This window comes from Orbicella faveolata, unplaced genomic scaffold (assembly GCF_042242905.1).
Source record: "Orbicella faveolata isolate gen_17 unplaced genomic scaffold, um_ofav_v1 contig_46, whole genome shotgun sequence".
In the NCBI taxonomy this organism is placed as follows: Eukaryota; Metazoa; Cnidaria; class Anthozoa; order Scleractinia; family Merulinidae; genus Orbicella; species Orbicella faveolata.
The window spans coordinates 14652055-14679091 of NW_028301576.1; the positions used below are offsets into that span (position 1 = coordinate 14652055).

The window sequence follows — 27037 nt, forward strand, 5'->3', positions numbered from 1 at the left end:
CTCATGCCTCTGCTGTATAGTCTTTCCTCCTAGGTGATGTTTGCTCAGAGTGTGGCAGATTCATTTCTATTTCCGTCTTCGCATGGCAACAGCAATCCTCTCCTGCTTGGTGGGCTGCCACAACTCCTCATTGGAGATCTTCTGGCCCGCACCCCTAAGATATACCGGAGCGTTCGATTGGTGAAGGTTTGGAATTGGGCGATGATCTTCTTTGATAGTCTCCAGGTCTCGGATCCATAAAGCAGAAACGACTTCACGTTGGAATTAAAGATACTTATCTACGTCCTCAGAGACATGAACTTTTGATCTCTACATTGGGCCGAAAATGGAGAATTCTGATACCTTCCAGAAATTCTACAACGTACCTGTTGGCAGCAAAGAGAAATTTCGAAACGAACTTTTAAAGTTTTGTAAACCTTGAGTTCTTGTTACTTACCTTGAGAGGTTCCCATACAACTAATTATTTCCAGTTTGTCAACTGACTGTTATCTCCTTAGTTGTGGCTCCTAGTTTCACAGGCTTAAAGTTCTCACGTGCCTCTAAACGACCAATGACCAATGGTCGAGGGCCACTGGTTTATCATTTTTTAATTGTCATGTGCTACCCTCGAAAAATAAAGTTGTTACTTACTTACTAATGATGACGTGGAATTCAGAAATTTAACGAAACGTACCTGTAAGGTGAAGTTGTTTGATTGAAATCAAACTTCACCTCACAAGTGAGTTTCGTTTATTTTTTTTTTTTTTTTTTTTTTTTACTTATTCGCCCTCAATTTCATCGAGTACTTGTTAAGTGCCACAAATTCTGTCTCTGCTCCTTCAAGGCGTCAAGTGTCGGAGAGAAGTTTATCTCATAATTATAATATTATTATATTATTATTATCGTATCTAATTTATTTTATTTTCTATTTAGTAATTTTGATCTATGCCACGCTGAAAAAAGCTTGTATTTAATGTTTATTCTCCTTTTTAGAATTATTACCGGTATTATCAGCCCTAGCTTGCCAGAAAACGCATTTATCAACTTCAGTAACCTGGCTATATTGTAAGTATAGACCTAGAGATTTGGTAAATGGTGCTATTATCATTTCTTATAGTTTTAGTTCTCTTCATTTACTTTTCGAAATGATAGTGACACGTTTTCTTACTTTTAGATCTCTGAGGGGAAACAATCTTCGGTACATCTCAAATCAGTCTTTTAACAGTCTGCTTCAACTTTCCGAACTGTCAGTGAAGACTGTTTTTGATCGAGACTCATTTTGTAGTATGACGTATTAGAATAGACACTGTACAGTTAGTCTAGACCTATATGAAAAGGGATCGATAGATTTTTATTAAAAATTAAGACAGGAAAATAGGACACATGCAGTTCATGGTATGTTCATAACAATGAATCAAGGCTGATAACTACATAGAAAGCTTAAAACGGGACAATGACGTGATAGAGTCCAAACTGAAAGCCAAGAATTGCAACCGTGGACAGCTGTTTCGACCTGGTTGGGCTCGTCAGCATGGTGTAGGAACAAAAAGTAAAGCAACCGGCTGGTTGACCGATCGTCTACTAAATGCACATGGTAATGGTCTCAGATGAAACTCAAATCCAAACGTTTGCGGATTGGCCAATGGCACATGCAAAACGCCTGACCCCCGACAATAGACAGAATCCAGAATATCACCCTTGCTTCATTGTTATGTTTCTATTTTTGGCTGATCAGATCTTTCACAGATCCTACGTACACCAGCACCATTTTCGTTCGCGGTCCCTTGAATCATTGTATTACGTGGTTTGTACGTGGTTTGTACGTATTACTAAATAGTACGCAACCATGCTTGTAGATATTGAGATAAGTATTTTCTTCAACTAAACATATTTCATAGCTACCACGTCTATCTTTAAAGGGAATAAATAGTATCTTTATGTGCAATGCTGCAAGTGAGACCAAGAACACCAGATCAACTACTTCCCCACAACGGCACAAAATAAAGATAATGTTTTTCACTATTTGCAGGGACATTGGGGATAATAAGCTCCAAGAGTGGAAGGGCGACATCATTCATCAAATGCCATCCTTAACCACTCTGGATATCACAGGAAATACCAACTGGACGATGACTGAAAACATCCTGAGCCATAAATCTCTTCGGGTAATTAAAGGTGCATCAATAAGTGCGAACTGCCCAGTTTGCCGTCTTGATCGAACCTATGATGTAAGTGAAATTTCTGAGGGAAACGAAGGAGCTATCATACAAAAGGGCTGCATCAAACACAAGTACATTTTCAGCAAAAAGAATCAAAAGTTAACAAAGCACCATTTCTTCCCAAAGTGCATTGTTCAAGAGACTCGTTGCCTCAAAGCCATTGGTCGCGTGGAGACGCAAAACATTTGTTTAGAAGTAGGAAGAAGTATCTTAATTTCTGCCTTCCCCATTGGAATATTTGCTTTTTTTCTTAACCTGATTGTTCTTGCCGTCATAATAATTAACAAGAATTTAAGATCAAACACCTCCTTACTATTAGTCTCCAGCATGTGTGCAAGTGGTGTTATAAGTAGCGTTTACGCAGTCGCTATAGCAACCGTATACCAGATTGTACCAGTGAATGAAATTGAGAGTAAGCGTGTCTCCATATGCCCATCACTAGGATTTATAGCCACGCTTTCAGTGTCGTCCATGGTATTGATATCCCTTGCGGTAACAATTGAACGGTATTTGGCTGTTGTCTTTTGCATGAAACTTCACATCCGGCTGCGTGTCAAGCACGCGTATTACTGCTTATTGTTTACTTGGCTAATTGCATTGTCAATGGCGGGGTGGTCAGTTGTTGAAACCAATATCTATAGCACCAAAGGTTATGAAACTTACATCTGTCTTTCGATTCAGAGTGTCTTGGAAAAGAAATATCTTGCGTACACCATAACATCAATTATTATAAGTGCAATAGGTTATTTACCAACCATTCCGCTTTACATCCATATCTTTGTGGTGGTACGCAAGTCTGGCAGCCAATTTGGCATCAAGAGGGAAGCAAAACTGGCTCGAAGGATTTTTCTGTTAGTTGGGAGTAACCTATTGTTTATGGCAGTACCGATGTGTTTATCGCATGTTGCTATAGCAACAGGGGAAATGGGAGGCTTCTCTGAAAAATCGAGGTTTATTGTGGTAACCTCTACAAAAGTCATCTGCATGTCGACTAATGCCTTGTTAAATCCCATATTGTACGGCTGCAATAATGATAATTTTGGAAAGGCATTGAAGAAGAGCTGGAAATGGTTTAGCAAACGAAGAGGAAGGAATAGACTGATGGATCGTGAAGATACACGTCACAAGAGTGATAAGTGCCAAAAGTCGCAAAATTGCTCAACACAATTGTGAAATAGCGTTAAGCCAAAGTAACGATCTCCCAAAAGTATCGACCTCATGTTGAAAAAAGCTGATACAAGAAGCTTTAAACGTACCAATCTGATCTTATGTTTGAAAGTGAATAACCTTTATTCGAAACTAATTTGTTACTCTGTTCTGTCACAAGTTTTAGACTTGTTATCTTTTGACGTTTATTTAAAAATATTACATTATTTCGTGTAGATGAATCGACGCAGATACGGCACACGTATAATTTACCCGAAAGTTGCACCGCGCCCTGAAATTTCCGACTCTCCCAAAGTATCAATGGTTAAAGACTGTTAAATCCGAAAGTAACGAGGGTTGCTACTTTCAGAGCTTTACTTTAATGAAAGTGGCAGTGATTAACGCGCTGCATTATTCGTATAACGTTATTTCTGACTTTTCTTAATACACCTCACTATTCTTCTTGGCCATCTATTGTTATTGTAAAGAGATGTTATATACTTGTTATATGGATGAAAATAGATGTTGCTTAGTCTTTTAAAAAAAATAAGCTAAAACACGCAAGAGTCACTTTGTAGCGAGGGTGGAAGAGAGAATACGAAATGTAAACATCTTGACTTTTATTGCATTGCACATAAAGGATGAGTAGTATCGCTATAATAAAATTATACCAAAGGCCGTTCTTTGTGGGTTTGTAAATAACAATAAACTAAATAACTTACTTCCGCCTCGGAACTGCCTTTTTTTTTCTTTTTTTGTGGAATCCTTATAACTTTTTAACATAGTTTTCAGCAAAAGTTCTAAATTTACCGAGGTCGTCTCTAAAAGACAACCACAAGTGTCTAACGAAGGATTTGTATACAACAACAACATGGAAGAGTAACGTAAGGCTGAAAGCTAAGGTTTGGTTCTCTGCCGATTCCCAAGGTTAAGGCGGATAGCGCAAACAGACTTTGTGATACATGTCACTACCGGTTTTAGTTGATCCCAGCAGTTTGCAGGACACGTTTCAGTGAAGAAAAAATAAATAAAAGTGGCCTTGCTCACCATTGGTCTCTCCGCTATCGAGCGGATAGGAGGCGTGCGCCCGAGGTTTGAAAGTCATGGCCTCGGACCCGGTCGTGGACTCAGATTTTTCTCTTTGCGCCTCACTTGTGAAATGATTAACATGACTTCTCTGTCATGCCACTGTTAAGTTTACAATTTAGCGTCTTTCGTCTTTAATTTAATCAGTGGTCGCACAAAAGCCAAAACATTAACCCTCAGCCGTAAAAGCTACCACCCCATTGAGACCCCCGGTAAAGCTTTAATGTTTTTGCGAAGTAAATTTGTGATGAAACAGAGGATATTATCAATGATCTTAAACTGTGGGTGTATTGCAAGAGAATGCACAAGAATGAAACGATTTTGCATGTGTATGTGCATTTTGCGGGTTGTTTAAAGCCCGCTTAAGCTGATCCAGGATTAGCGTAAATTTTGATTCAGTTTCATAGCTTTTCGCGGAGGTTTTCCGCTTAAATTTTTTGCCCTTCAGTTACGAATTTTTAATATTCTAAAACTGCACAAAACATAAGCAATGTAAAATTTAAGACAAAAAGCAGACCAATTCTGTCTTTCATTTTTTTTTCCTGTCAGCCCACTTGTTTACAGAAAAAGCTTCTCAGACGAGTACTATCCAAAGCTATCCATCCGGGTATTTTCCTCGGACGCGCACGATGGGCAAATAGTGTCTCTCCGCCGGTGGACACTATCGCGTCATGTGATCAATTTAAATAAAAATCAGAAAAAAATTACTGGTGAATTATAATGGCTTACAGTGTTCGAAGGCTCAGCTTATTACCATTTTCATTAATACTATAGAGGAATTCTACTCATAAATAATTAGCTCTTATTAACCGAGCAGGAGGCCTGTATGGGAGAATCTTGATAGAAGTCGTGAGCACAAACCGAACGCACTGAGATTCCAGAAACTGACGTCTGTGTACACGATCGATGTCAAGATTCTCCCATACAGACCAACTAAGCTTGGTTAATAACATGGCTATCATATGGCAAACAAGAAAAATTTAATTCGTTTAATATAACTGGTTTGTACTAGCTGACATTTTTCTTGCAAACGGCGATTAGCTGAACTTAAATCTGCCAAAGTTTGCTCGTCTTCCTTACTCTTTTTTCTCATCGGGCTTTTTGGCACTTCCATTTAGAGGAAAATAGTCAATATGTTTGTATTTTAGTTTGCAACTTTTTCCCCGCAAAATGTAATCTGTCTAGATGCCGGTCTAGATGGAAAAATCTAGACCACTTTCAATATCGATTTCAGCCAATCTAATTCGGGAATTTGGCAGTTCCCAGTCCTTGCGAGACACGGCCATATAATTAACACTTAATGACTGGTCCCGAGGGGAACAGTGAATTTTGTTTCCCAAGAATCCCAATGTTTCCCGATACGAAGTCGAGGGAAACATTGAGATTCGAGGTCACACCGGTGGAAAAACGCGCTGAGATTCCAGCGACAACATCAGGCCACCTTCAACTGCAAGCTCTGATCACGTGCAACAGCGGTCAACATTTCGCGGGTAACAGTGAACGGTTTCTCGTTTGACGTCATAGTTTTCGCAATGTTGCTCGCTCATGGCATTTGGCGGTAAACAGTTTCATTGTTAGATGTCATGTGACCGTGAACTAGCCAATGAATGGGCGCGCTGTAGCGGGGAAAACTGCTCAATGGAACGATTTTCCCGGTGGCAGGTATCCAATCTAGATATCTCTATATGAGTAGTCGGACGATCTCTTGACGCACAATGAACTTGATTTCCACTCGACCTCTTTACAAGCTGTGCTAACTTCTTCCTGAAAGAGGGATTCATAACGCCATAAATCCAAGGATTTACTGCACTATTTGCCTGTAAGAAAAACGGCACAGCAAGACCAACAAGGCGTGGATAAGTCTCCCTTAAAGCAACGCGGAAAAGAAAGACGGCAGTAAATGTGGGCAGCCACATAACCACAAATGACAAGACCAGAGTAAAGAATGTCTTTGTCACATTAATTTCCTGCACACTGAGGCCTTGATGTGATGCAACTTGATTGTTGTGTTGTCGAATGCACTTTGATACATGGTAGTAACTGACTGCAATAATCAGAAAACTGCCAATTATGAAGATGATAACAACTAAAAAAGTAAATGTCATCTCCATAGTTTTGTGGGAAAAACGCCAATTGCAACAGGCCATTAAGGGGTTGAATCCCATTTCTGCCCATCCACCGATCACAGGAATCCACGTAAACAAGGCAACAAAGGTCCATAAACTGACGAGGTAACATGCAGAACGACGAATACTGAACACTATTTTGTAACGGCTTGGCTTTAAGGTACAGTAGTATCGACTGATGGCTATCAAAGCCATTGTAGACGTTGAGACGAGTGTCAGGAAATGTATAAAGAATCCGTCAATATTACACACCATAGAATTGTAGGGCATCTTCTGCGTAATTAGAGCTGCCAAGAAGAGTGGACCAGGTATACAAGCATTCAAAAAGTCCGTTACAGCCAAAGAAGTGATATAAATGCTGGTCGTTGTATCCAACCGAGGCTTCTTAAACACAAGCACAATTATGAGGAAGTTGCCAATGAAAGAAAAAACGAGGATCACTCCAGATAATGTTGACTCAACTACGACAAGAGGCAGCATTCTTCGTCTTTACCTCCAACCAAGCCAAAAAGTGCGTCTCCTTTTACGTGCTGGCAGAAATACACCCAGCTGTCAGAAAAAAAAAGAAAGTGTATCGATATTTTGCTTTGCATTGAAATTTGTAGCCCAAGAAAATAGAGTGTAATTAAGTGATATGATTATTCGCATTTTTCAGATTACATTGCGTTTTTCACTTTTCAAAGTTTAATAGTGATGACAAAAGATAAAGCCAGATGATTTATCCAAGAAATGCGGTTCATACTGAAAGTTTTTAATTATAATGCGCGATATCAGATTCAGATACCAAAGTATCTTAGAAATGTCTCCATAGAAATACGACAAAACACATTTATGCATAGAAAACCAGAAAATTCAGAAATGCAAGATGTTTGCTCTAAGATTGCCAAATGTTGTACAAGAACACTCCAAGATTTAAAGGTGTATTCATCTAAATTTAAGATTGAAGGTGTTACCTCCAAAATTGATGACTTTCTTACGTTTTATCGACCTCGTCAGAAATTATTATGGCCTGAATAAAATCCTGGAAGTAAATATATTGAACAGAAAAGCACTAATCATGAAACAACAGAAAGCGCCGTGATTTAGAAAACATGAATTCCGAATCCGTAACTTGGGATATACCTTGTTTACACAGTTAAGACAACTACTGAAAAGGACAAGATGCCTATCTTGAATGATAGTGGCATTGGATAAACAAGTTGATTTAAAAACAACCATGGAATTTACATTTGCTGAATGATTTTCAAATTGTGTTTATAAAACAAATGGAGATCAATTATTAAAAGATTTTACCTAGTTCCTCGAAGTGTCTATCAAAACGACCGAGATTGGAATCCCTAAGTTTTTGAATTTTTAACGTGCCTTCTATCCTGCCTAGTAAAGTAGAGACGACAGGCAACATGCATATTTTGTTGATTTTTACTAAACAATAGCTTAGAGGAAACGTCTCCGATTTCGTTATATACCAGGATTTCCCTTTGCGGATCGAGTTGATTCCCTCCCTAGATGAAGACATCTAACTTCACGCTACAAATGCACACATAAAGTCGAAAATTTCTAAATAGTATACTGCCATGTGGCTATTCTGAAATCAAGCAAGATTTTTTGAATTAGGCTCCTGGGCGTGACGCCTTGCACGATGCATATTACTAGCTACCCACACCTAAATAGGTTTCTAAAAGCAGCTCGCTCGCCCCTGTGAATTGAACAGCAATTCTGTTCTAAAGCGTTGATAAGCTCTTGTTCTAATTTAAAAAACATTTAAAATTATTCCATTTGATTACCTGAAGCGGTCAAAAAATTTTCTTTTCCAAAAGTATTCCGCAGGAGGTTAGTTCCTCTTTCAGGATTGCAAAGTGCAAACAAACAGAGCAACAATTATGGTATTTGTCGGTCATCTGCGAATAATTAAGCCTTAGCGGAATCGAATGCCACAATTCAAAGATTTAAAGCTTTCAAAGGTAAACAATCTCCGACATTCAAGACCACACATCCTACGCAATTTAGGACTTTCATAGTTCCGGTGTTTAATTAAATTTCACCACGTTCCCGAAAACCTAAGACTTACTTAGAACAGATTTTTGTCTACTAATCCGTAATAGATGCTCTCTCCATCGCAAAAAAACACTTCTCTATAATTCTCTTGTTTGAGCTTTAAAAAGCACAATGTTTATTGGCCAGCTCGGCTTTTTCTTGTTTCTCGATCGTTTACTTTGTACTTACCCGTTAGTTTATCATTGTAAGGTGTATACCGCCCAAGAAATTCCTCCAGAGCGTGCTCCACAAATATTGGAAGCGATGTGAGCCTTCAATAAATACGGTAACCCAAGTATCAGGCCTTTCTGATACTCAGACTAAACGCACTCTTCGTATTTATGGCTAACGAACTTCATTTATAGTGGTAATGGTTTTGCAATTCTTAAAAAGGGCGGAAGTCTCAGCAAACGATAACTTAATGTCAGTTTTTGTTGGTACAATATGTCAAAATAAAGGCCTTCATCTTTATTCAAACCACGAATCTCTAAGTTATGGAAGTTATGACTGGAGTGTAGATAGTTTTTTTGTACGCTAAAATGTTCCAATCAATTGAATGACAATTAACAACATTTCCCTGCCTGAAAAACTGGAAAAACGTGATAGCGATTTGCGTTTGCCCCAGTAAAAATGTAGAAATAATTGTGCAATAAATTTTACGGTAGGAAGCGGCATGCGGCAATTAATCATAACATTTTGTTCCAACCAGCCAGAGTCTGTCATTCTAATAGCCCATTTTTGGTCCGTGCTCAATATACTAAGTTTGCAAATTTTCTAAGATTGCTTTGTCTGGTAAGTCCCATAAACGACTTGATACAAAAAAAAAAAGGCAAGAAAAATTCCAAATTCTAAATTTTCTAAAATTTCTTTGTCTAGTAATTCCTCCAAAAGAATTCATGCAAATAAATAAGACCAAATATAGAAGTTTGGCACAAAGCCTTGGTTGCATATCGAGTGTGGGCCATTGGTCATTTCTTTTGACAGGGGTGTTGGATGGTTTTCTTTTACATGCCGCGCCGCAGGAGACTAGATCGCACGTAACCCAAGAGCGCAAAAGCCCAAAACTTCGCCTGTGAAAATTCTACAAATTGTTTATGTTATCTCAGTCTCGACAATTCTCATTCATTGGAAACCAATCTTCAGCGATTCTCTGACATTTTGGGCACTGATAATTTCTAATGAAAGTACGACAACAGCCTAGAAATGACTGAGGTGGGAATGGGCCCCTTTTGTGATCTTGTGACGTCATATATGAGGAGATTATTGTGCGTTGTTGTCTCTGTTGATGATAACTTGATTTAGAAGATTCAGTTTCCTTCGAATTTTAAAGCCTACGTGGCACCATAAAGAATGGTATTTTCATAAAAATATGAGCTACAGTATAAATCACTTTGAATTGACAACAAATTCTACCCGCCATTCGTTAAAGAAATCCGAGATCCCAATAGTTCCGAAACTTGTAATGGTTTCGAATTTCTTGATACTTCTAACGTTCGTAATCGGGTCACTCCCTGAGTAGCACTTCACTACCTCCAAATAGTATTACTAGTAAAAATGATAATGTCGATGTTGCAAAAGGGCAATAATCACGGAGGGAATAGTCCTCTGTCGCATAATGTATAATAAATAATTAGATTCATTAGTTCAAGTACACGTGATGCTTCTAGTACCACACGAAACGACTGCTCAATAGCTTTTATGGCGACATAAAAGCTCTTTTCCATTAACATAGGGACAAAGCAGCATTAAATGACTAGGTATTGACACAAGAAGTTAAAGAACCAAACGTTCCACTTTCAGGAACGTTAATTGGTAGACGCTATTAAACCTAGCTATTTAGTTTAAATAAAAAAAACTGCAATTTTCAAAAGTCGTCGCGAGAGCACAAAAATTAACGCTCGCAGGGCGGCATTTGTTTATAGATCTATTGCTTCCTTGCAACCGAAGTTGCCAGATTCAGCCGTTCAGTGCTCTAGCCACCAATCAATCTTCAGCGTATTGCAGGGTAATTGGGAACAACGGGGCAAAGACAAATACCATCTGCTCGTGGACATTGAAGCCGCCTTACTGCTATTATTTTAACTATCGCAAGCCGCAAGCGTTCAGCTGAGGATAGTAAAAAGAATCAAAGCTGATTAACGTGGAGAACCTCATCGGCGAATGACAGTTCTACAGAGATGAGGGGAAAAGGCGTCCCCGGAGAGGTTTGATGTGACCTCATCATTCGTCTAAATATAAACCGACTTCATCGATCAAAGCCAAACCGCGACTAGCTATTAGAAAGACATGACATGTCATCCTTTTCTGGTGATATCAATATACATGTAGTCACAGAAAATAATTAAACTATGCTAAATAAATTGTCTCAATATTGTATTGAGACAAGACAGTTAGTTTTGTTATTTTTGTTGAAGGATTTCGACATTTTGACGGCTCTTGCGAACCTTAAGCCTTAGACTTATGAAACAAACAGGGAAACGTGATCAACCAAAACAACGTAGCTCAAGGAATTAGGAATAAATTAAGAGGGAATCTACCAGAGGTTCGAGTAACGAGTGGAGAAGAACTTTGTACCGAGATTATTTACATCGTATTGCAAATGTCTGTGCGACTGTTTTAATTATCTTCTCAAAAGAAATCGTTTCTAACAACACCAAATGTCGAAAACAAATTTTGGCGTTCGTATGAAACACTTGAAGGTACTGCTGAAATGACAATCATGATGAAATTTTACCTGTTCGCTCAATTTCTCTGAGCTTTAAAACTTATTTCCTCGAGTTTCCATGGGAAATTGTTTTCGGTGTTATTTCAGGCAATTATTTACATCCTTAGCTCTTAGAAAATGCAAAAAGGACCGTAATTTACTAAAATTAATCTGGTACAGAGTTTTTGTCCACTTAAAACTGAAATTGCTCGGTTTCCTATCGGATTTCGTCTTAATGCGTCTGAAATGGTGAGCGGATAACATTAGCGGACAATAAAGTTATGTGCTTACATCAAATGAAAACAACATTAAGCAGAAACATATCAACATCAGTCCCAAATTTGCGAGATACTAGACAGGGCTAGAATCTACACTAGTCAGCGGTCTAGTGTGCTTAGTGAGAATCAGACCTAAGCAATTTCGTCGCTCTGCCTCTTGAACGAATTTAATTAGCTTAATTCGTCTAGCATGATGGTGCAGGCGAGAGACGTTCTGAAAAGAACTGTTACTGACGACTGACTTACCGAAAACAGAAGCGGAAGTCGTTACCAAAGTAAAGAGGAAAGTGTTTAACTGATTGGTCACTTTGGTCGTATTCATATTGGCAGCAAGACCCGTATAAAGTTTATCACAATGTAAGTTTCGGTCCGTCTACTTCAAGTCAAATTACATCGTTCTCTTCAAGGACCGCTCGTGGGTTTTTCGAAGTTGAACAGAGTTCAAATGCGATTAAATGGCAAAAAAACTGTGTGGCATTTCATATGATTGGGGAGATTCATTAGGACCTGTTAAGAGAAATAAAAACGCAAAGTTTAACATAAAGGGATTACTTGTCCTTGGTATGATAACTTTAACTGAAGACCTTTTTGAGTAACCATAATTTGCCAATACACAAGGCCTAAACGTGCTTGAACTGAAATGGCACATAGTTACTGCATGGGCGCTCTATTTCAAAGCCGACGTAGTAGACCAGATTGCGAATTTGTCTAGAGTCAGTAATCACTGAGATGTGTTAAATGATAAGTTCAGCCGAACAACTTTGAAATGTTATCTAATATTTAGTGTGGATTTTCCTTCCGAGCATTGTAAGAAACTCAACGAGTAATTGACTCAAATATCTCTTTCTGGCTTATGCAAATGAACCCAAATGAATGTAAAGTTGCATGACTCGGTGGTACACTTTACAATTTTGATTACATGTGCTAAAGCTTTGCAGCTGTTACATTCTCACCTAAGAATCTAAATTAATTCAGCTAAGTAATCTCAATTAACGATTTTAGAAATTAATTAACCTGATAGTATTCTATATATTGAGCCAAACTGATGGGTATTTTTACGCATAAGCCACACAACTACTAGCTAGCTCCAGAAAAATCACATAGCCATAGGAGCAAATTAAAAATATATTTATCTAGCCACTGTTTAAATTTTCAAATCTGCGGCGTTTTAGGAATTGATTGTTTACCTATCTTGCATTCAACATATTCCTAAGCAAATTAAGCATTTTTCCCACCTGAGCAAACATCCTTAATATTGGGCGACGATCCCCTTAAAAACCGCTTAACTATCACCTACAATAAAAAGATTTCAGATTCAAGATCAAAGTTCCAGGTGAGACAATTTTCACACTAAAAATAATGAGACTTTCACTTGTTATCTTTGCTATCTCCTATATTTGATGTTAATTCTATTGATCATTCAAACGAGTGAGAAAGGACTGATCGACCCTCAAATTTTTCACTTGACATAGCTTTCATTGACAACAGAGCAACAGTTCGAAGTTATTTTTTGTTATCCATTTATCCATTTATCAGAAACAACCAACTCTTAACTTCCTCTAGTGACAAACGATCACAAACTTCTGAGTGATATGGGAGACACTTAATAAGCCTTTAACTAAATAGGGTGTTCGGTAGGCGTACATATCACAGTTCAGATTACGACTCTGTGACACATTAGAACTTGGTTCAACTAAGCTCTGAAATTCTTATTTTTTTTACTGCAATACGCATCCCCACAGGGAGAGCAAATGTTCAAAACTTTTAAATTTGTATTGTTTTGATATTTCATAGCTGTTTGAAAAATGTTACCCTAAGACATTGCGTGTGAAAATCATAACGTCCGTTTCATTTTCAGGAGAGGAAAATTGAGTCATGTTGTTTGTGATTGCTGGTATATGTTTGGCTTTCCTCAGTGGGAACGTCAGTGGCGACTCAGGTATCTCATAATAAAATGTATGAAAAGTCTCTTTTATCTTTTGTACAGCGAAGAAAGAAAAATACCTATTGGTCCAATTGGTCTCCTTCGCAGTCCTTATTAGGGGTCGGGAGCAACGCTTCTCTCTGGTCATTCCCCAAAGGCGGAAAGAAGCAGATACGATATATACGGTCAAGTTGTTACGTGGTTTGGCAAGAAATTGCTTTCGCTATGTCTCTTTTTAGGGAATGCTTTCTCCTTTCAATGACCTTTTTTGTTCCGTTGTGGAGTCTTTCTGCGGCAATCCCAAATTTCATTACGATTTTTGACCAAGTTTTTAATTGCTCATGTTTTGGGGATCTTGTGTAAGCTGAATTGATCAACATGACACGGGCGTGGGACAAAGAAAAAACCTGAGTACCCGACAGGAATCGAAACCATGACCTACCGAACACCAGGCGGGCGCTCTATCCGCTCTGCTACGAGAACTCACGAAGAGTAATGTCATTTAACTGAGTTCATATGTGACAGATGTCCTACATACTGCTAGGATTAGCACTGACGAAGTCATCGTGAGTAGTGATAGGTGAATAAAGATGGTAAATTGTAAGCTCAGTAATAATATGTGAAAGGTGATCTTTTTCTTTTTAATCACCATTTTCACTGGCATCACATCGACGTTTACTGAATTTTAAATAGTACAATCTGTACGTCTACACACGGAACATTCCTTAATTAAATATTAGATGGGACAATTCTTTAGATCATACTTTCAAGGACACTTACATATGTTATACAGTATGTAAGAGTTAAGAACCCTCACTCGATTATTTTTCAGGTTATACACTGTTCTTCCCAAACAAAGGAGTAACTGATTATGTGAATATATGGGGAATGCGCAGTTTGTCGCAATTCACTATTTGCTTTTGGATGAAGTCAAGTGACACAGCTCCAGGCACCGCATTCAGTTACAGCGTACCAAGCCGAGATAACGAACTAATCGTCTTCAACTATGGGAACTTAGCTCTGTATATTAATGGGGATCACAGGTAAGGTTTTCGTAACTCTCCCACCACACAGAAGAATTCCAAATTCAATTCTACAATTTATTTGAAAACAAACAATACCAGAAGTAATACTAGCTCCTTTGCTCCCTAACCAATCAGAGCACAGTACATATAATTAGCATCTTATTAAAATGGCTCTCGACCAATCAGAGAGCCGGATTTCATCCACGTGACTAAAATTTGTGACGTAGTTGATTTTGAGGACCAAGAGCCAATCAGGAGTCGAATTAAGAATTCAAGATGGCGGTGCTAACCGTAATCCAAGATGGCAGGGAGGGAGAATCACGCCAGGCCCCTAAGCCTATGACTGTGAGAGGCGTGATCCTTGTCACGCGGAAAAGCGTGACTACCATCTTTTTGTTAAAAAATCAATACAAAAATCGATAAACAGATACTTACAGTGTCCTGCCCACAAACAACAAAAGTCCACACGGTCTGCCACCATGTTGAAGACTCACTGGACACAACATCGATTACAGTCACTTTAAGAATTTGTAAGACAAGCGCAAAGCGGATACAAAGAACTTCACTGGAAATAACTTCTCGCGCCTTTTTTCCCGTTATTGTTTAACATTCATAATCGTAGCCTCGATTCTCCTTACAAGCAACGACCGTTGAATGTCCTCGAGTACGTTTAGGTGTAAAACATTGTAGTTGAGCTGCTCTAAACCTTTACTGAGAACCCGTGAATTTCTATCCTGTTATAGCTCTTATGCTTCAACAAGTTTTCATACGCTTTATTGTATAAGTTCACATGCAAGTTTTAAGTTACCCTATGTAGGTTCCTTCACTAGAGAAACACAAGAAAGACTACGCAAACTCGTTCAGCGCTATTGTACTAACATAGAAATTAAGTTAGCTTTTTCTTCTTTTAAAGTTGGTAGTATGTTTAGTGTTAAGCATCCTGTTCCTCTCGATCTCCGTTCGCGCGTTGTCTACAAGTTTTCGTGTGCAGGGTGTAATGCCTGTTACATCGGCGAGACTAGCCGACACCTCTCGACGCGCGTTCGTGAGCATCTGAGCATGGACAGGAACTCACATGTATATCAGCATTTTCAGCAATCCCAGTCATGTCGGTGTTTAGCCAATAAGAACTGCTTTTCCATCATTGATTGTGCACCCAACAAACTACAACTTATGTTGAAGGAAGCAATGCACATCAAATGGGAGAATCCCACTTTAAATAAGTAGCTGAAACATGCTGACGTAACTCTCTTGTTCTGATATTATTCTTTATATATATACATTTATTTAGCACCGGTTTATATTTTTTTTCATAACATTTTGTTTTATAATCATTGTAATTATTTCAATTTTTTACAATTTTCTTCCTTATATTAAGTGTAGAGCTCGCGCAAGTGTTATTCCATGTCTCGCGCTTCTTAAAATTGTACGTTAATTTTTTCGAAATTTTGAATTGTATCACGTTTCAACTTATACGCCATTGCTTGTATTAATTCAACCGAACTTGTAAACGAATTCACAACTGAATATGATCGTTGAACGATCGAAACATTTCTTGTTTTAAACTTAAAGTTGTTGTCCATCTCTTAAAAATTGTATGCAAATTTCTAGTGAAAGCGCTCAAGTAGAACAAGTCGCGAGTTGAGTTGAGTCATGTCCTTTAGCTAGACGGTTTGACGAAAACACGTGTTTAGAATTCAACTTAAGCCAAAATCATTTCAGGAACGACCGTTGAAGAATTAAAATAATTACTCGAAGAGACAAAAGTTTGAATAAGCATACATGCTTCCCCCTCTCAGCGCATTAAACCATGCATCACTCAATGTCAAACGTAATGAACTTTAATTTCAAAACTTTTACACTAACGTTACAAGATATGAAAGTCAGTAGGAATGAGCAAAAAAACGTAAACGATGTGTGACAAAAGAGCTTCTCATGCCCAATGTAACTATAAACTAAACGCTTCAAATAAAACAACCGTTTGAATAAGAACACATGTTTAGAAGCTGAAATCATGTTTTGACTGTATCCATTAGGAAACACCTTGAAGGAATTTCAAACAAAGTTTTCGCGCTTGAAGTAAAGACCTAACAAACACTGCAAATCGCATCACTCCTAATTCAACAGCCGCGCGAATTATAGTTCGGTCTCAGCGGTTTCCCAATAGCGACAAGAATAAATCACTTACATCAAACATAATCCTTTCCTCCAAAGCGACGCACAGCTCTTGATCCGTTAAATCCATAACGCCCACCATGACACTACAGAGAAAGCGTGTTCTGAAGTCCGGCGTTGCAACTTGTAAAAATGAATTATCTCAAAGACCGTTTGACTTATAAGTGTGTATTCCCGGCGGTAACATATCGCGTTGCTAACAACCAATGAGACCCATTTATTATTAAATTGTTTAAAAATGAACAAAGAGTCTTGATGCTTACTTTCTAACGTTTATTGAATAATAATAACATGAACTCCGAAGGGATAATTGATTACAATTTTAAAACTTGACCGTCGGTATTCCACAAAGTGCTGGGAACTAGACTGGTTTCCAGTTTCTCAAACGCACGATATTATGGTATATTTTTCTTTGCTCTTGGTCACGAAGTCTTTGCCTGATCCGTTCCTTATTCTTGGCATAAAAACTTCTCCAATATTCATTGATCCGTTGCCTGTTGCTTTTACAGTATTGTGTTCAGTAATTTCTGATGTGCTACTTGTTCTGTTTACAGTAGTCTCTCTGGCTTATGATGACGATGATGATAATTCAAGACACCCTCCAATATTTTGGTCCCTTATGGTTGTGGCAAGACTTGTTTTACCGAATCGTTACTCTCGGATCACTTGCAAGAATTGTTTGTAAAACCTCCCCCTACGATTCAGTAGGCTGATTTAGCAAGAGAACGGAAACGTCACTTGACGACGGCGCGCGCGGTACAAATACCCAAATATGGTCAAATTAGAACAGAATCCAGGTTATTCCGCGCGCCCTGCAATCGTCATCTGACTTTCCCGTCCTATTGCTAAATCAGCCTATTATTGCTAAGGGGAGTGGCAAGATGGATTCCGAGACATGAAAGACGCTGGTGTGCAATTTCACGAAGGGATCCCAGAGTTAGACCATTTCAAGTCATGGTTTCCGAAGGATGGATTACTCGCATTAGACGATCTGATAGCAGAGGGAGGTGAGGAAAAAGCGTTGCTAGACTTGTTCACCAAACACTCTCATCATCAAAATATCACCGTGTTGTACTTGTGCCAAGACATGTTTCCACCAGGCAAATACGCCAAGAGTATTTCCAGAAACGCCCACTAAATCTTAGCCTTCAAAAATCCAAGAGATCAATTAGGGATGAAGAATTTACTGCTTCAAGCTTTTCCCACCTTGACAAAACATGACGGACGCGTATCAAAAAGTGACCGAACGACCGTTTGGGTACACGGTCCTGGATTTACATCCCGCCAGTGATGACAGGAAACGCGTGTTTAGTCACCTCCTGACGCACGAAGGATACCCGCACTGGCATCGAAGAAAGAAAGAGGATGTCTGATCATTGACCAAAATGGTATATTAAATATCAGCTTAATCGACTCGGCTCATTTGAAGCACGCTATCTTTGGTGAAGGTTGTCGAGAATCATGGGTGATCATTCAACAGATATTTTTGGCCCCGTGGAAGATAACAATGATGAAAACGTAGAAGAGGAAGAGGAGGTGGAAGAAGAGGAGCCTGAAGAGGAACAGGAAGAAGAGGAGGATAATAGCAGCTCCGAGGAGGAAGAAGAAGCGGACGACGATGAACCAGATCCATGGAGTCCGTTACGTCAAAATGTCGGGGAAGATCTCAAAGAACCCTACCTGAAAGAAGTCCAGCAGTTCCTGGATAAGGGAAAATCCCAAAACTATGCCGAAAATGCTGCTTTCAATGCCCTATTATCTGTAGGTAGAAGAAGGCTATGAAGGACTTACTTACAGCGTCTAAAATGGACTCACGTATCAAACACCACGCAATACACCGTAAAGTCATGAAGACTCTTCGACGCTTTATTGAGGAAGACGACATGGATTTTGACGAAGCGGCCGAGTCGGCAGTGGCAAAACGGAAATTCCTGTTAAACAGACTAATGCAGAAGAAGTTACTCCCCGACGATGATGGCGAAGAGGAAGTAGAAGAGGAGGTTAGACCTAAATTAGCCCTGCGACTCTTATAAGAGTGTTTGATTCCAGATTTTTAGTCATTAATATTTGTAAGACGCCACACATGCAAGATGAATTGCTCCAATCAACTGTCAGGGAATGACCAAAGGGTTGTCTGTAAAAAGTCCTACCACAAAAAATATTATGCCAAGAACAGGGAGCGAATCCCGACCCAACAAAAAAGATATCGTGCAGAGAATATCAAGATTTTCAAAACCCGTCGTAAAAGATGGTATGAAACCAACAAGGAACCACTAGCCAGCAGCCTATATATTGTCAACAGAACAACGAGCAGATCAGAAATTACTGAACACAATAATGTAAAAGTAACAGGCAACGGATCAATGAATATTGGAGAAGTTTTTATGCCAAGAATAAGGAACGGATCGGGCAAAGACTTCGTGACCAAGAGCAAAGAAAAATATACCATAATATCGTGCGTTTGAGAAACTGGAAACCAGTCTAGTTCCCAGCACTTTGTGGAATACCGACGGTCAAGTTTTAAAATTGTAATCAATTATCCCTTCGGAGTTCATGTTATTATTATTCAATAAACGTTAGAAAGTAAGCATCAAGACTCTTTGTTCATTTTTAAACAATTTAATAATAAATGGGTCTCATTGGTTGTTAGCAACGCGATATGTTACCGCCGGGAATACACACTTATAAGTCAAACGGTCTTTGAGATAATTCATTTTTACAAGTTGCAACGCCGGACTTCAGAACACGCTTTCTCTGTAGTGTCATGGTGGGCGTTATGGATTTAACGGATCAAGAGCTGTGCGTCGCTTTGGAGGAAAGGATTATGTTTGATGTAAGTGATTTATTCTTGTGACTATTGGGAAACCGCTTAGGCCGAACTATCATTCGCGCGGCTGTTGAATTAGAAGCGATGCGATTTGCAGTGTTTGTTAGGTCTTTACTTCAAGCGCGAAAACTTTGTTTGAGATTCCTTCGAGGTGTTTCCCAATGGATACAATCAAAACATGAATTCAGCTTCTAAACATGTGTTCTTATTCAAACGGTTGTTTTATTTGAAGCGCTTAGTTTATAGTTACATTGAGCGCGAGAAGCTCTTTATAGTGTCACACATCGTTTACGTTTTTTGCTCATTCCTGCTGACTTTCATATCTTGTAAGTGCAAAAGTTTTGAAATTAAAGTTCATTACGTTTGACATTGAGTGATGCATGGTTTAATGCGCTGAGAGGGGGAAGCATGTATGCTTATTCAAACTTTTGTCGGCTCTTCGACTAATTATTTTCATTCTTCAACGGTTGTTCCTGAAATGATTTTAACCTAAATTGAATTCTAAACACGTGTTTTCGTCAAAACGTCTAGCTAAAGGACATGACTCAACTCAACTCGCGACTTGTTCTACTTCAGCGCTTTCACTAGAAATTTGCACACAATTTTTAAGACATTATTTTAAGTGGGATTCTTCCATTTGATGTGCATTGCTTCCTTTAACATAATTTGTAGTTTGTTGGGTGCACAATCTGCGCTGGAAAAGCAGTTCTTATTAGCTAAACACCGACATGACTGGGATTGCTGAAAATGCTGATATACATGTGAGTTCCTGTCCCTGCTCAGATGCTCACGAACGCGCGTCGAGAGATGTCGGCTAGTCTCGCCGATGTAACAGGCATTACACCCTGCACACGAAAACTTGTAGACAACACGCGAACGGAGATCGAGAGGAACAGGATGCTTAACACTAAACATACTACCAACTTTAAAAGAAGAAAAAGCTAATTTAATTTCTATGTTAGTACAGTAGCGCTGAACGAGTTTGCGTAGCCTTTCTTGTGTTTCTCTAGTGAAGAAACCTACATAGGGTAACTTAAAATTTGCATACAAACTTATACAATAAAGCGTATGAAAACTTGTTGAAGCATAAGAGCTATAACAGGATAGAAATTCACGGGTTCTCAGTAAAGGTTTAGAGCAGCTCAACTACAATGCTTACGCCTAAACGTACTCGAGGATATTCAACGGTCGTTGCTTATAAGGAGAATCGAGGCTACGATTATGAATGTTAAACAATAACGGGAAAAAAGACGCGAGAAGTTATTTCCAGTGAAGTTCTTTGTATCCGCTTTGCGCTTGTCTTACAAATTCTTAAAGTGACTGTAATCGATGTTGTGTCCAGTGAGTCTTCAACATGGTGGCAGACCGTGTGGACTTTTGTTGTTTGTGGGCAGGACACTGTAAGTATCTGTTTATCGATTTTTGTACAGATTTTTTAACAAGAAGATGGTAGTCACGCTTTTCCGCGTGACAAGGTTGACGCCTTTCAAAATAATAGGCTTGGCGGCCTGGCGTGATTCTCCCTCCCTGACATCTTGGCTTACGATTAGCACCGTCATCTTGAATTCTTAATTCGACTCCTGATTGGCTCTTGGTCCTCAAAATCGACTACGTCACAAATTTAGTTACGTGGATGAAATCCGGATCTCTGATTGGTGGAGAGCCATTTTAATAAGATGCTAATTATATGTACTGTGCTCTGATTGGTTAGGGAGCAAAGGAGCCAGTAGTACTACTAATACCAGATGAGACGACTACTCGATAGCTTTCAACTGAATGGTCACGGTATAAAGATATTAGCCAAAGACATAGAAGACAGACCAAAATTGGTTGACTTCAAGGCTCACTTCGCATAGATAACGGAAATGACAAACGTTCCACTTATTAGCGTATTATCAAGTTGGTAGAAGTCATGAAGTCTAGATAAAGTCTTGGAAATCGTTGGGATATGCATCTTTGGTACTTTCAATAGCAACATGACCGTGGGTTTCAAAATTTTGCTATCAGGTTGGGTGTATTATATTGGACATGAGTGACTCAAAAATAAAACAAGTGGCTGGTTAAGTATAAAAAAGATCAGTTTCGCCGCGGTTTCGAAGACTATCGAACATTGCTGGTTTAAGATACCAGACGCACTCGTTAAAAATACAGTGCATCGATCATTCCTTCCCTCTGATGAGTGCTTAGCGTAATGTAGCGTAAATATGAATGCCAGAGCAACCCCAGATACCCGTAACCCAGCAGTGCTCATTATAACCGCCACATTATTGTTTCCTTTCCGGTGTAGATCAACGGGTATTTCAGCTAACGACGGTGATTGGCATCAGATCTGTGCTACCTGGGAGAACGTTAATGGTGAATGGAAACTCTACAAAGATGGGAAAATGGAGAAGACTGGGACGGGTCTCAAGACAGGTTACGTGATTCAAGCGGAGGGATCTCTGGTGTTGGGCCAAGAACAAGACTCAACTGGAGGAAAGTTTGATCAGAATCAGTCATTCCAAGGAAGCTTGACAAATGTAAACGTGTGGTCTCATGTCTTGCCAGAGTCCACGATCAAGGAATTGTCAGGATGCTGCCGTGCCGGCGAAGGAAACGTGTACATGTGGTCCGATTTCATATATGCAATTAAGGGAAATCCACGTCTTGTAATCCCACCAACTTGTAAATGTGTTTACTAGATTGAACAGAGGCTTTTTTGTCAAAATTGAATTTAGCCTGTAAGTTGTAAACAACATTTAGCTGATTTAAAACAAAGGCGATAAGAGTCTTATGTCTAACGTAGTATACAGCAGAACTGCATAAACAGTAAAAGGCATAATCAAATGTAACTGGAATGTAAGAGAGAAACTAGTCTTGAATTTATAATATATGTTGTACTCCTCAACACTGTCGTTGGCCATTTAAGCGGAAATTGAAATAAACAGCTCTAGCTATTAGGACAAGCTATCTCCCTCGCATTTGTCGTCCCTTAATGACTCAAACTCGTTTGATATTCTTCCTTGTGTGACATCTAATCCCTTTTCCGCACGTGTGCGCTAGGCTTCCCATATATACCTATGGCAAAGAAAATCAACCTAGGAAAAACGTTGATACCAGTCTCATGCAATCCTAAGCAATGGGCCTTTTAGGATATACGGCGGCCATTTTAAATTCTGTTGTTTCAAGTAGCTATTATGGGATGCTAATTTGCTCCCCGAACATCCCATAATAGCTAATTTAAACAATAGAATTCAAAACGGCCCCCATATCGCGAAAAAGGTCCTTGAACGCAGCCTCCCCAACCCCTCTCCCCTGCCAAACCGAGCCAAGTAATAGTGATTTTGCCTTGAATCCAAAGTTGTTTATGGAAATAATGCGGGGAAAGTTCTTCTAGAAACTTAAGAGAGTTGACGTAATCAAGACGGCGAAATCGAGGAAAACGTCGATTGAAACATGAATTTATACTAAACAACAAATCTCACGATAATATAGAGTCAATCAGTCGGTCTATTACGGTCATAGCTAACTAAAAACGAAATATGCAGGACAACGTTAAATTCGAAAATTACAATTAGGCAATTTCACGTCGTAGTTTTCCAGAGAACGCCAAATAAATGTACCAAGATTTATAACGCACGTGTAGAGCCATTGTACTGCTTATTATGTTAATTTACACCACGTTCTTAATGTATTTCCAAAGTAATACTTTAGAAAAGCGGAGGTTTATAGATGGCGACAAATGTTTGTCGATTTGTAAAAAATTATCTCGCCATGTGATACACCACAAAAAAGAAACATTTTTTTTCCTTTTACTGCAAATGTTGACATTGTGTACTTGCTTTTTGTTTTAGGGGTAATCTTGCAAGAGTTTCCAGGACATTTTAGCAAGGATCACTGTATGTGGCTCCATACTGTTTCCCAGTACAATCAACGTTAAAGTTTTACTACATTTTCTATCTCGGTTTAATACGTATCAGTTGTCTAGTCTTAAAGTTTGTAAACTCCGGTTCTTTTTAAATTTGTTTATGTCCCCGGCTGATATCTCTCGGAATCAAAAGAAGGAACAAGGCCAACTTTTAATTTCTGCAAAACAAGCGATCTTTGTTGGAAAAAGATTCGAGAGTATGCAGTTTCTATTACAGGAAACTTTCAAAGGAATTGAAGCCAGGCAGTATAATAGCATTGTCAACTTCATAAAATAATTAAAATGTTTTATATAATTTTCATCAACACCTTGTAACTAGAAGTACTCACCTGTAAACCAGTTTTTTGCTAGAAATATGGATTTTACTTCGTCAGCCGGTTCCCCGTATAAGCACACTTTTCGATTTATCCTTGGTGAAAATAAATAAGGAAACTTTTCTCAGATTCCAGGACTCTATAGGAGAAAGTAATTCCTGTTATTAAGTGCTAACAATATTTTTCTCAAATAAAAATGACACACAAAAAAAACTCTCATGCCAGTGCTGGGTTTCACTTGGGTATCACATTAAGCCAATTACTATTTTTGTCCCAGGAAAAAGATCATTTTACCAAAACGAAAATTGAACAGGTTGCATTGGTAATAGCAAGTGGCTTCCAGAACGGCCTTGTGTACAAAACAACAATAACAAAATAGTTATAAATATTGGACAAGAACATAAAAACGTGGATAAAAACTTCAAAACCTCGGGTTAAAAACTGTTTAAAAACTAGATGAAAAATTCGAGTATAAGAATACGAATATAAGGAGGAGTTTACACAGATCATATAAGAATTAAGACTTAACGTCTTCGAACCTCTGTTAAAATTATTTCTAATGTGTAGAAAAATGGCCGAGTGGACGGATTTTGTTTCTGAATTCAAACAATAGATTAAAAATACGAGTACATAAGCACGAATATGAGAAGTCGTTTTCAGTGATCACATAACAATTAAGAAGGAAATTCTCCTAAGTTCTGTTTAAATTATTTCTGATCATGTGTAGATAAAAGCCCGGGTGAACAGATTTTGTTTCTGAATTGTGCTGTCACCATACTGAATCTTCCCAGTCACCACCTGCCTAAACAGAAATTCATATTTTTTCGTTGTCCGCCAAACGAGGCAGATGAACGTAAAGACAAAACTTGAAAGCAGTGAGTGTCAAAAATCGCCGACACATTTGAAGGATGAAGGATTTATGGTTCAAAATGGTTGAGTTTTTTTCACATACAATGTAATGGAATACTGATAATTTTATCTTTAAAACTTTGCGGCGCCTGGTAGTAAAATGAAGTCATCTTGATTGACAGTACGTGATCTTTCCATCCATTTGAACTGTATGTCCGTTTACTTAAACGGTGGGCGCGATTTCTTGAAAAATTATCTTTTAAAAGCTGTTCCCTCGTTGATAAGTAATTTTGTAATTATTCACTTTACAAGTACAAATTGTTTACTACATGTAATGTTATAACAGGGTTATTTTACAGCTAATTCCATTTTGTAATACCATCCAGGATCTCTAAATAATACGCTGTTGTAAGTACTCTGTGATTGCGTTCCGCTGCCATCTCTCAACACCTTATTCCAAATCCTCATGAATACACTCTTCATTTTTCGGGCGCCTCTCCAACTACCAGAATGCCTAGATTAGGCTTCGGCTACTTCCTTTACAAGAACACTCGTAAAATATATCTTCGTAGGTTTTACAGAAAAACAACTGTTTAAATAAAGTCGGCCGTTAAAACCACAAGATTGTGGTGGCCTAAAAATTTAAATAAAATTCGAAATTCGTCGTAATTCTGCACCACTTTTTTATAACAATATATGTAATTAGTACTTTGAAGCGGAATCTTTCTGTAAAGAAGCTGCTTATCAAAACAGTGATAGCACATTTTTAAAAAAAAAAAGGGCGCCTTATGTCTCAAGAGTCCAGTAAAATAGACAGCATTCAAACTTAACCCTATTATATTTCTTCCTGAAAACTTTAATCGGTTAGTTAATAGGTCGGACTTTTCGTTTTCTTTAGGATAACGTAATGTGAGACTATAATGGAAATGCAGAATACAGCGTCACATTGGCGGCTGAAACGATATAATAAGTCAAAGAATATTCGAATTTCTTAATAACTAAAAGGCAATTTTGTGAGTTACTGAATTTCCGACTCCACTGTTCCACAGGTATCAAAAGAATGAAGAACCAAGCCGTCGTTTCTCTTGTTACATTTCTTCTCACCGAAAGTGACTGCTTTGCAGGACCTTTGCCATCGGGAAAAAGAGAATTACAAGGAAAGGTTGGTTTTTGTTATGTTTGGGTTTTTTCCGTTGTTACACCAAACAGTGAAGTAGCTTGGACTTGTTTTACTTCAGTGTATTATTTGAACATCGTATTATGTTAAGCACCTCGCATTTAACTCAACTCGACTCCGAAATGCCCCAGGCCCAGAAATAATCCCAAAGTGAGGCTGACATGATCCCAACCCCAAATGATCAGCACGTTTTTCTAATCTGGGCTTAAAGTAATCCCCAACGATACATATAAAAAAAAAATTAGATGGGGATATGGTCAGGTGGCTCAATATCAGTTTCCAAAACTTTACAAAGCCAAAACAAGAAGAAAGACATTGAAACGGATATCCAACTAATGATTGTAGGTTTCAAAGCTAACAAGATTTGCGCGAAATGTGGAGTCTAATAGCATTGGTTTTCTTTTTCTAATTTTTTCTTCTACAGTTGAAAAGAGCGGCAAGTAACGTGTGTCTCGTGGCAAGAACTCTTGGATGTGGGGGCATAGAACAGAACGTCTACGACGACCGCAGCGAACAGCGATGAAAACTAGCCGAATACTGATTAATACTGAACCTTGTAATTTCGGAAGAATTAGATGATGATAGTTATAATAAATTATAACAAATACAATAAAGTAGCTGTGCAGTTATTTCTACAGCACCTTTAACATCATTACTTCCATATTGCTTTGCCATTCACTTATCAATTCATTCTTCCTGGTCTCACGGCAAGTGTGCCATCAGAGTAATAAATGCATCGCAGACCACATTTTAACCATGCTAAAGTTACTCAGTATTTACTGACTGATTGACTGACTGACCGACCGACCGACCGACCGACCGCCCGTCAACCAACTCACTGACTGACTGAAAGATGGATAGATTTCGTTACCTGTTTTCCATTTCGATTCGATTTTAAAAAGAGGCACTTGTGCCTTCAATTACAGAACCTCGTTTTGAATTCTTATAGGTCATTTGAATGCTTCAGTTTTGATGCTATAAAAGCTTTATTTCGTGATTATTTTATATAACAATATTTGACTTCTTCTGCAACCCCATAATATAGTTTAACTTTCAATAACAAACTGCTAAGTAGAGGGCATTTTGTGATTGTAATACCTACGATGACATCTTTCTGGCACGGTGTACAAATAGGCTTTTAGATTTCTACAGGACTCTACAGGAAAAACTAATTCCTCTTACTAAGTGCTAACAATATTTTTTCAAATGCAAATGATAAACAAAACTCTTATGCAAGTGCTGGGTTTCACCTCCTATTTATGGGTAC

At 38.5% G+C, this 27037-nt stretch overlaps 4 protein-coding genes and 1 long non-coding RNA gene across 7 annotated transcripts; 4 read left to right on the forward strand and 1 right to left on the reverse strand.

Moving 5' to 3' along the window:
* The first annotated feature begins 729 nt into the window (after positions 1 to 729).
* LOC110054748 (follicle-stimulating hormone receptor-like) lies at positions 730 to 4023 on the forward strand. The gene is made up of 2 exons (XM_089278149.1): positions 730 to 1225; positions 2009 to 4023. Exons 1-2 carry the CDS (start codon positions 1125 to 1127, stop codon positions 3369 to 3371), a joined length of 1464 nt encoding a protein of 487 aa, XP_089134275.1. The 5' UTR covers positions 730 to 1124; the 3' UTR covers positions 3372 to 4023.
* Positions 3950 to 8943, reverse strand: LOC110054745 (melatonin receptor type 1A-like). 2 transcript variants are annotated; one of them, XM_020761101.2, is made up of 2 exons: positions 8780 to 8943; positions 3950 to 7105 (listed from the first exon to the last, which is right to left on the reverse strand). In XM_020761101.2, exon 2 carries the CDS (start codon positions 7034 to 7036, stop codon positions 6005 to 6007), a length of 1032 nt encoding a protein of 343 aa, XP_020616760.2. In that variant the 5' UTR covers positions 7037 to 7105; positions 8780 to 8943; the 3' UTR covers positions 3950 to 6004. The 2 variants fall into 2 exon arrangements, with proteins under 2 accessions (XP_020616760.2, XP_089134276.1); XM_089278150.1 differs by lacking the exon at positions 8780 to 8943 and adding an exon at positions 8341 to 8428.
* A 3897-nt stretch (positions 8944 to 12840) lies between these two features.
* Positions 12841 to 22472, forward strand: LOC110054747 (neuronal pentraxin-1-like). Its single transcript, XM_020761103.2, has 4 exons — positions 12841 to 12905; positions 13431 to 13511; positions 14329 to 14539; positions 21811 to 22472. Exons 2-4 carry the CDS (start codon positions 13448 to 13450, stop codon positions 22202 to 22204), a joined length of 669 nt encoding a protein of 222 aa, XP_020616762.2. The 5' UTR covers positions 12841 to 12905; positions 13431 to 13447; the 3' UTR covers positions 22205 to 22472.
* LOC149098541 (uncharacterized) lies at positions 18070 to 18551 on the forward strand. Its single transcript, XM_089278226.1, has one exon. The coding sequence runs from the start codon at positions 18158 to 18160 to the stop codon at positions 18476 to 18478; it is 321 nt and encodes a 106-aa protein (XP_089134352.1). The 5' UTR covers positions 18070 to 18157; the 3' UTR covers positions 18479 to 18551.
* A 2074-nt stretch (positions 22473 to 24546) lies between the features above and the next one.
* LOC149098542 (uncharacterized) lies at positions 24547 to 26422 on the forward strand. 2 transcript variants are annotated; one of them, XR_016203889.1, is made up of 3 exons: positions 24547 to 25001; positions 25643 to 25755; positions 26195 to 26422. It is a non-coding gene; the product is annotated as an uncharacterized LOC149098542 (long non-coding RNA). The 2 variants fall into 2 exon arrangements; XR_016203888.1 differs by lacking the exon at positions 24547 to 25001 and having other exon boundaries at positions 25516 to 25755.
* Positions 26423 to 27037: the final 615 nt, after the last annotated feature.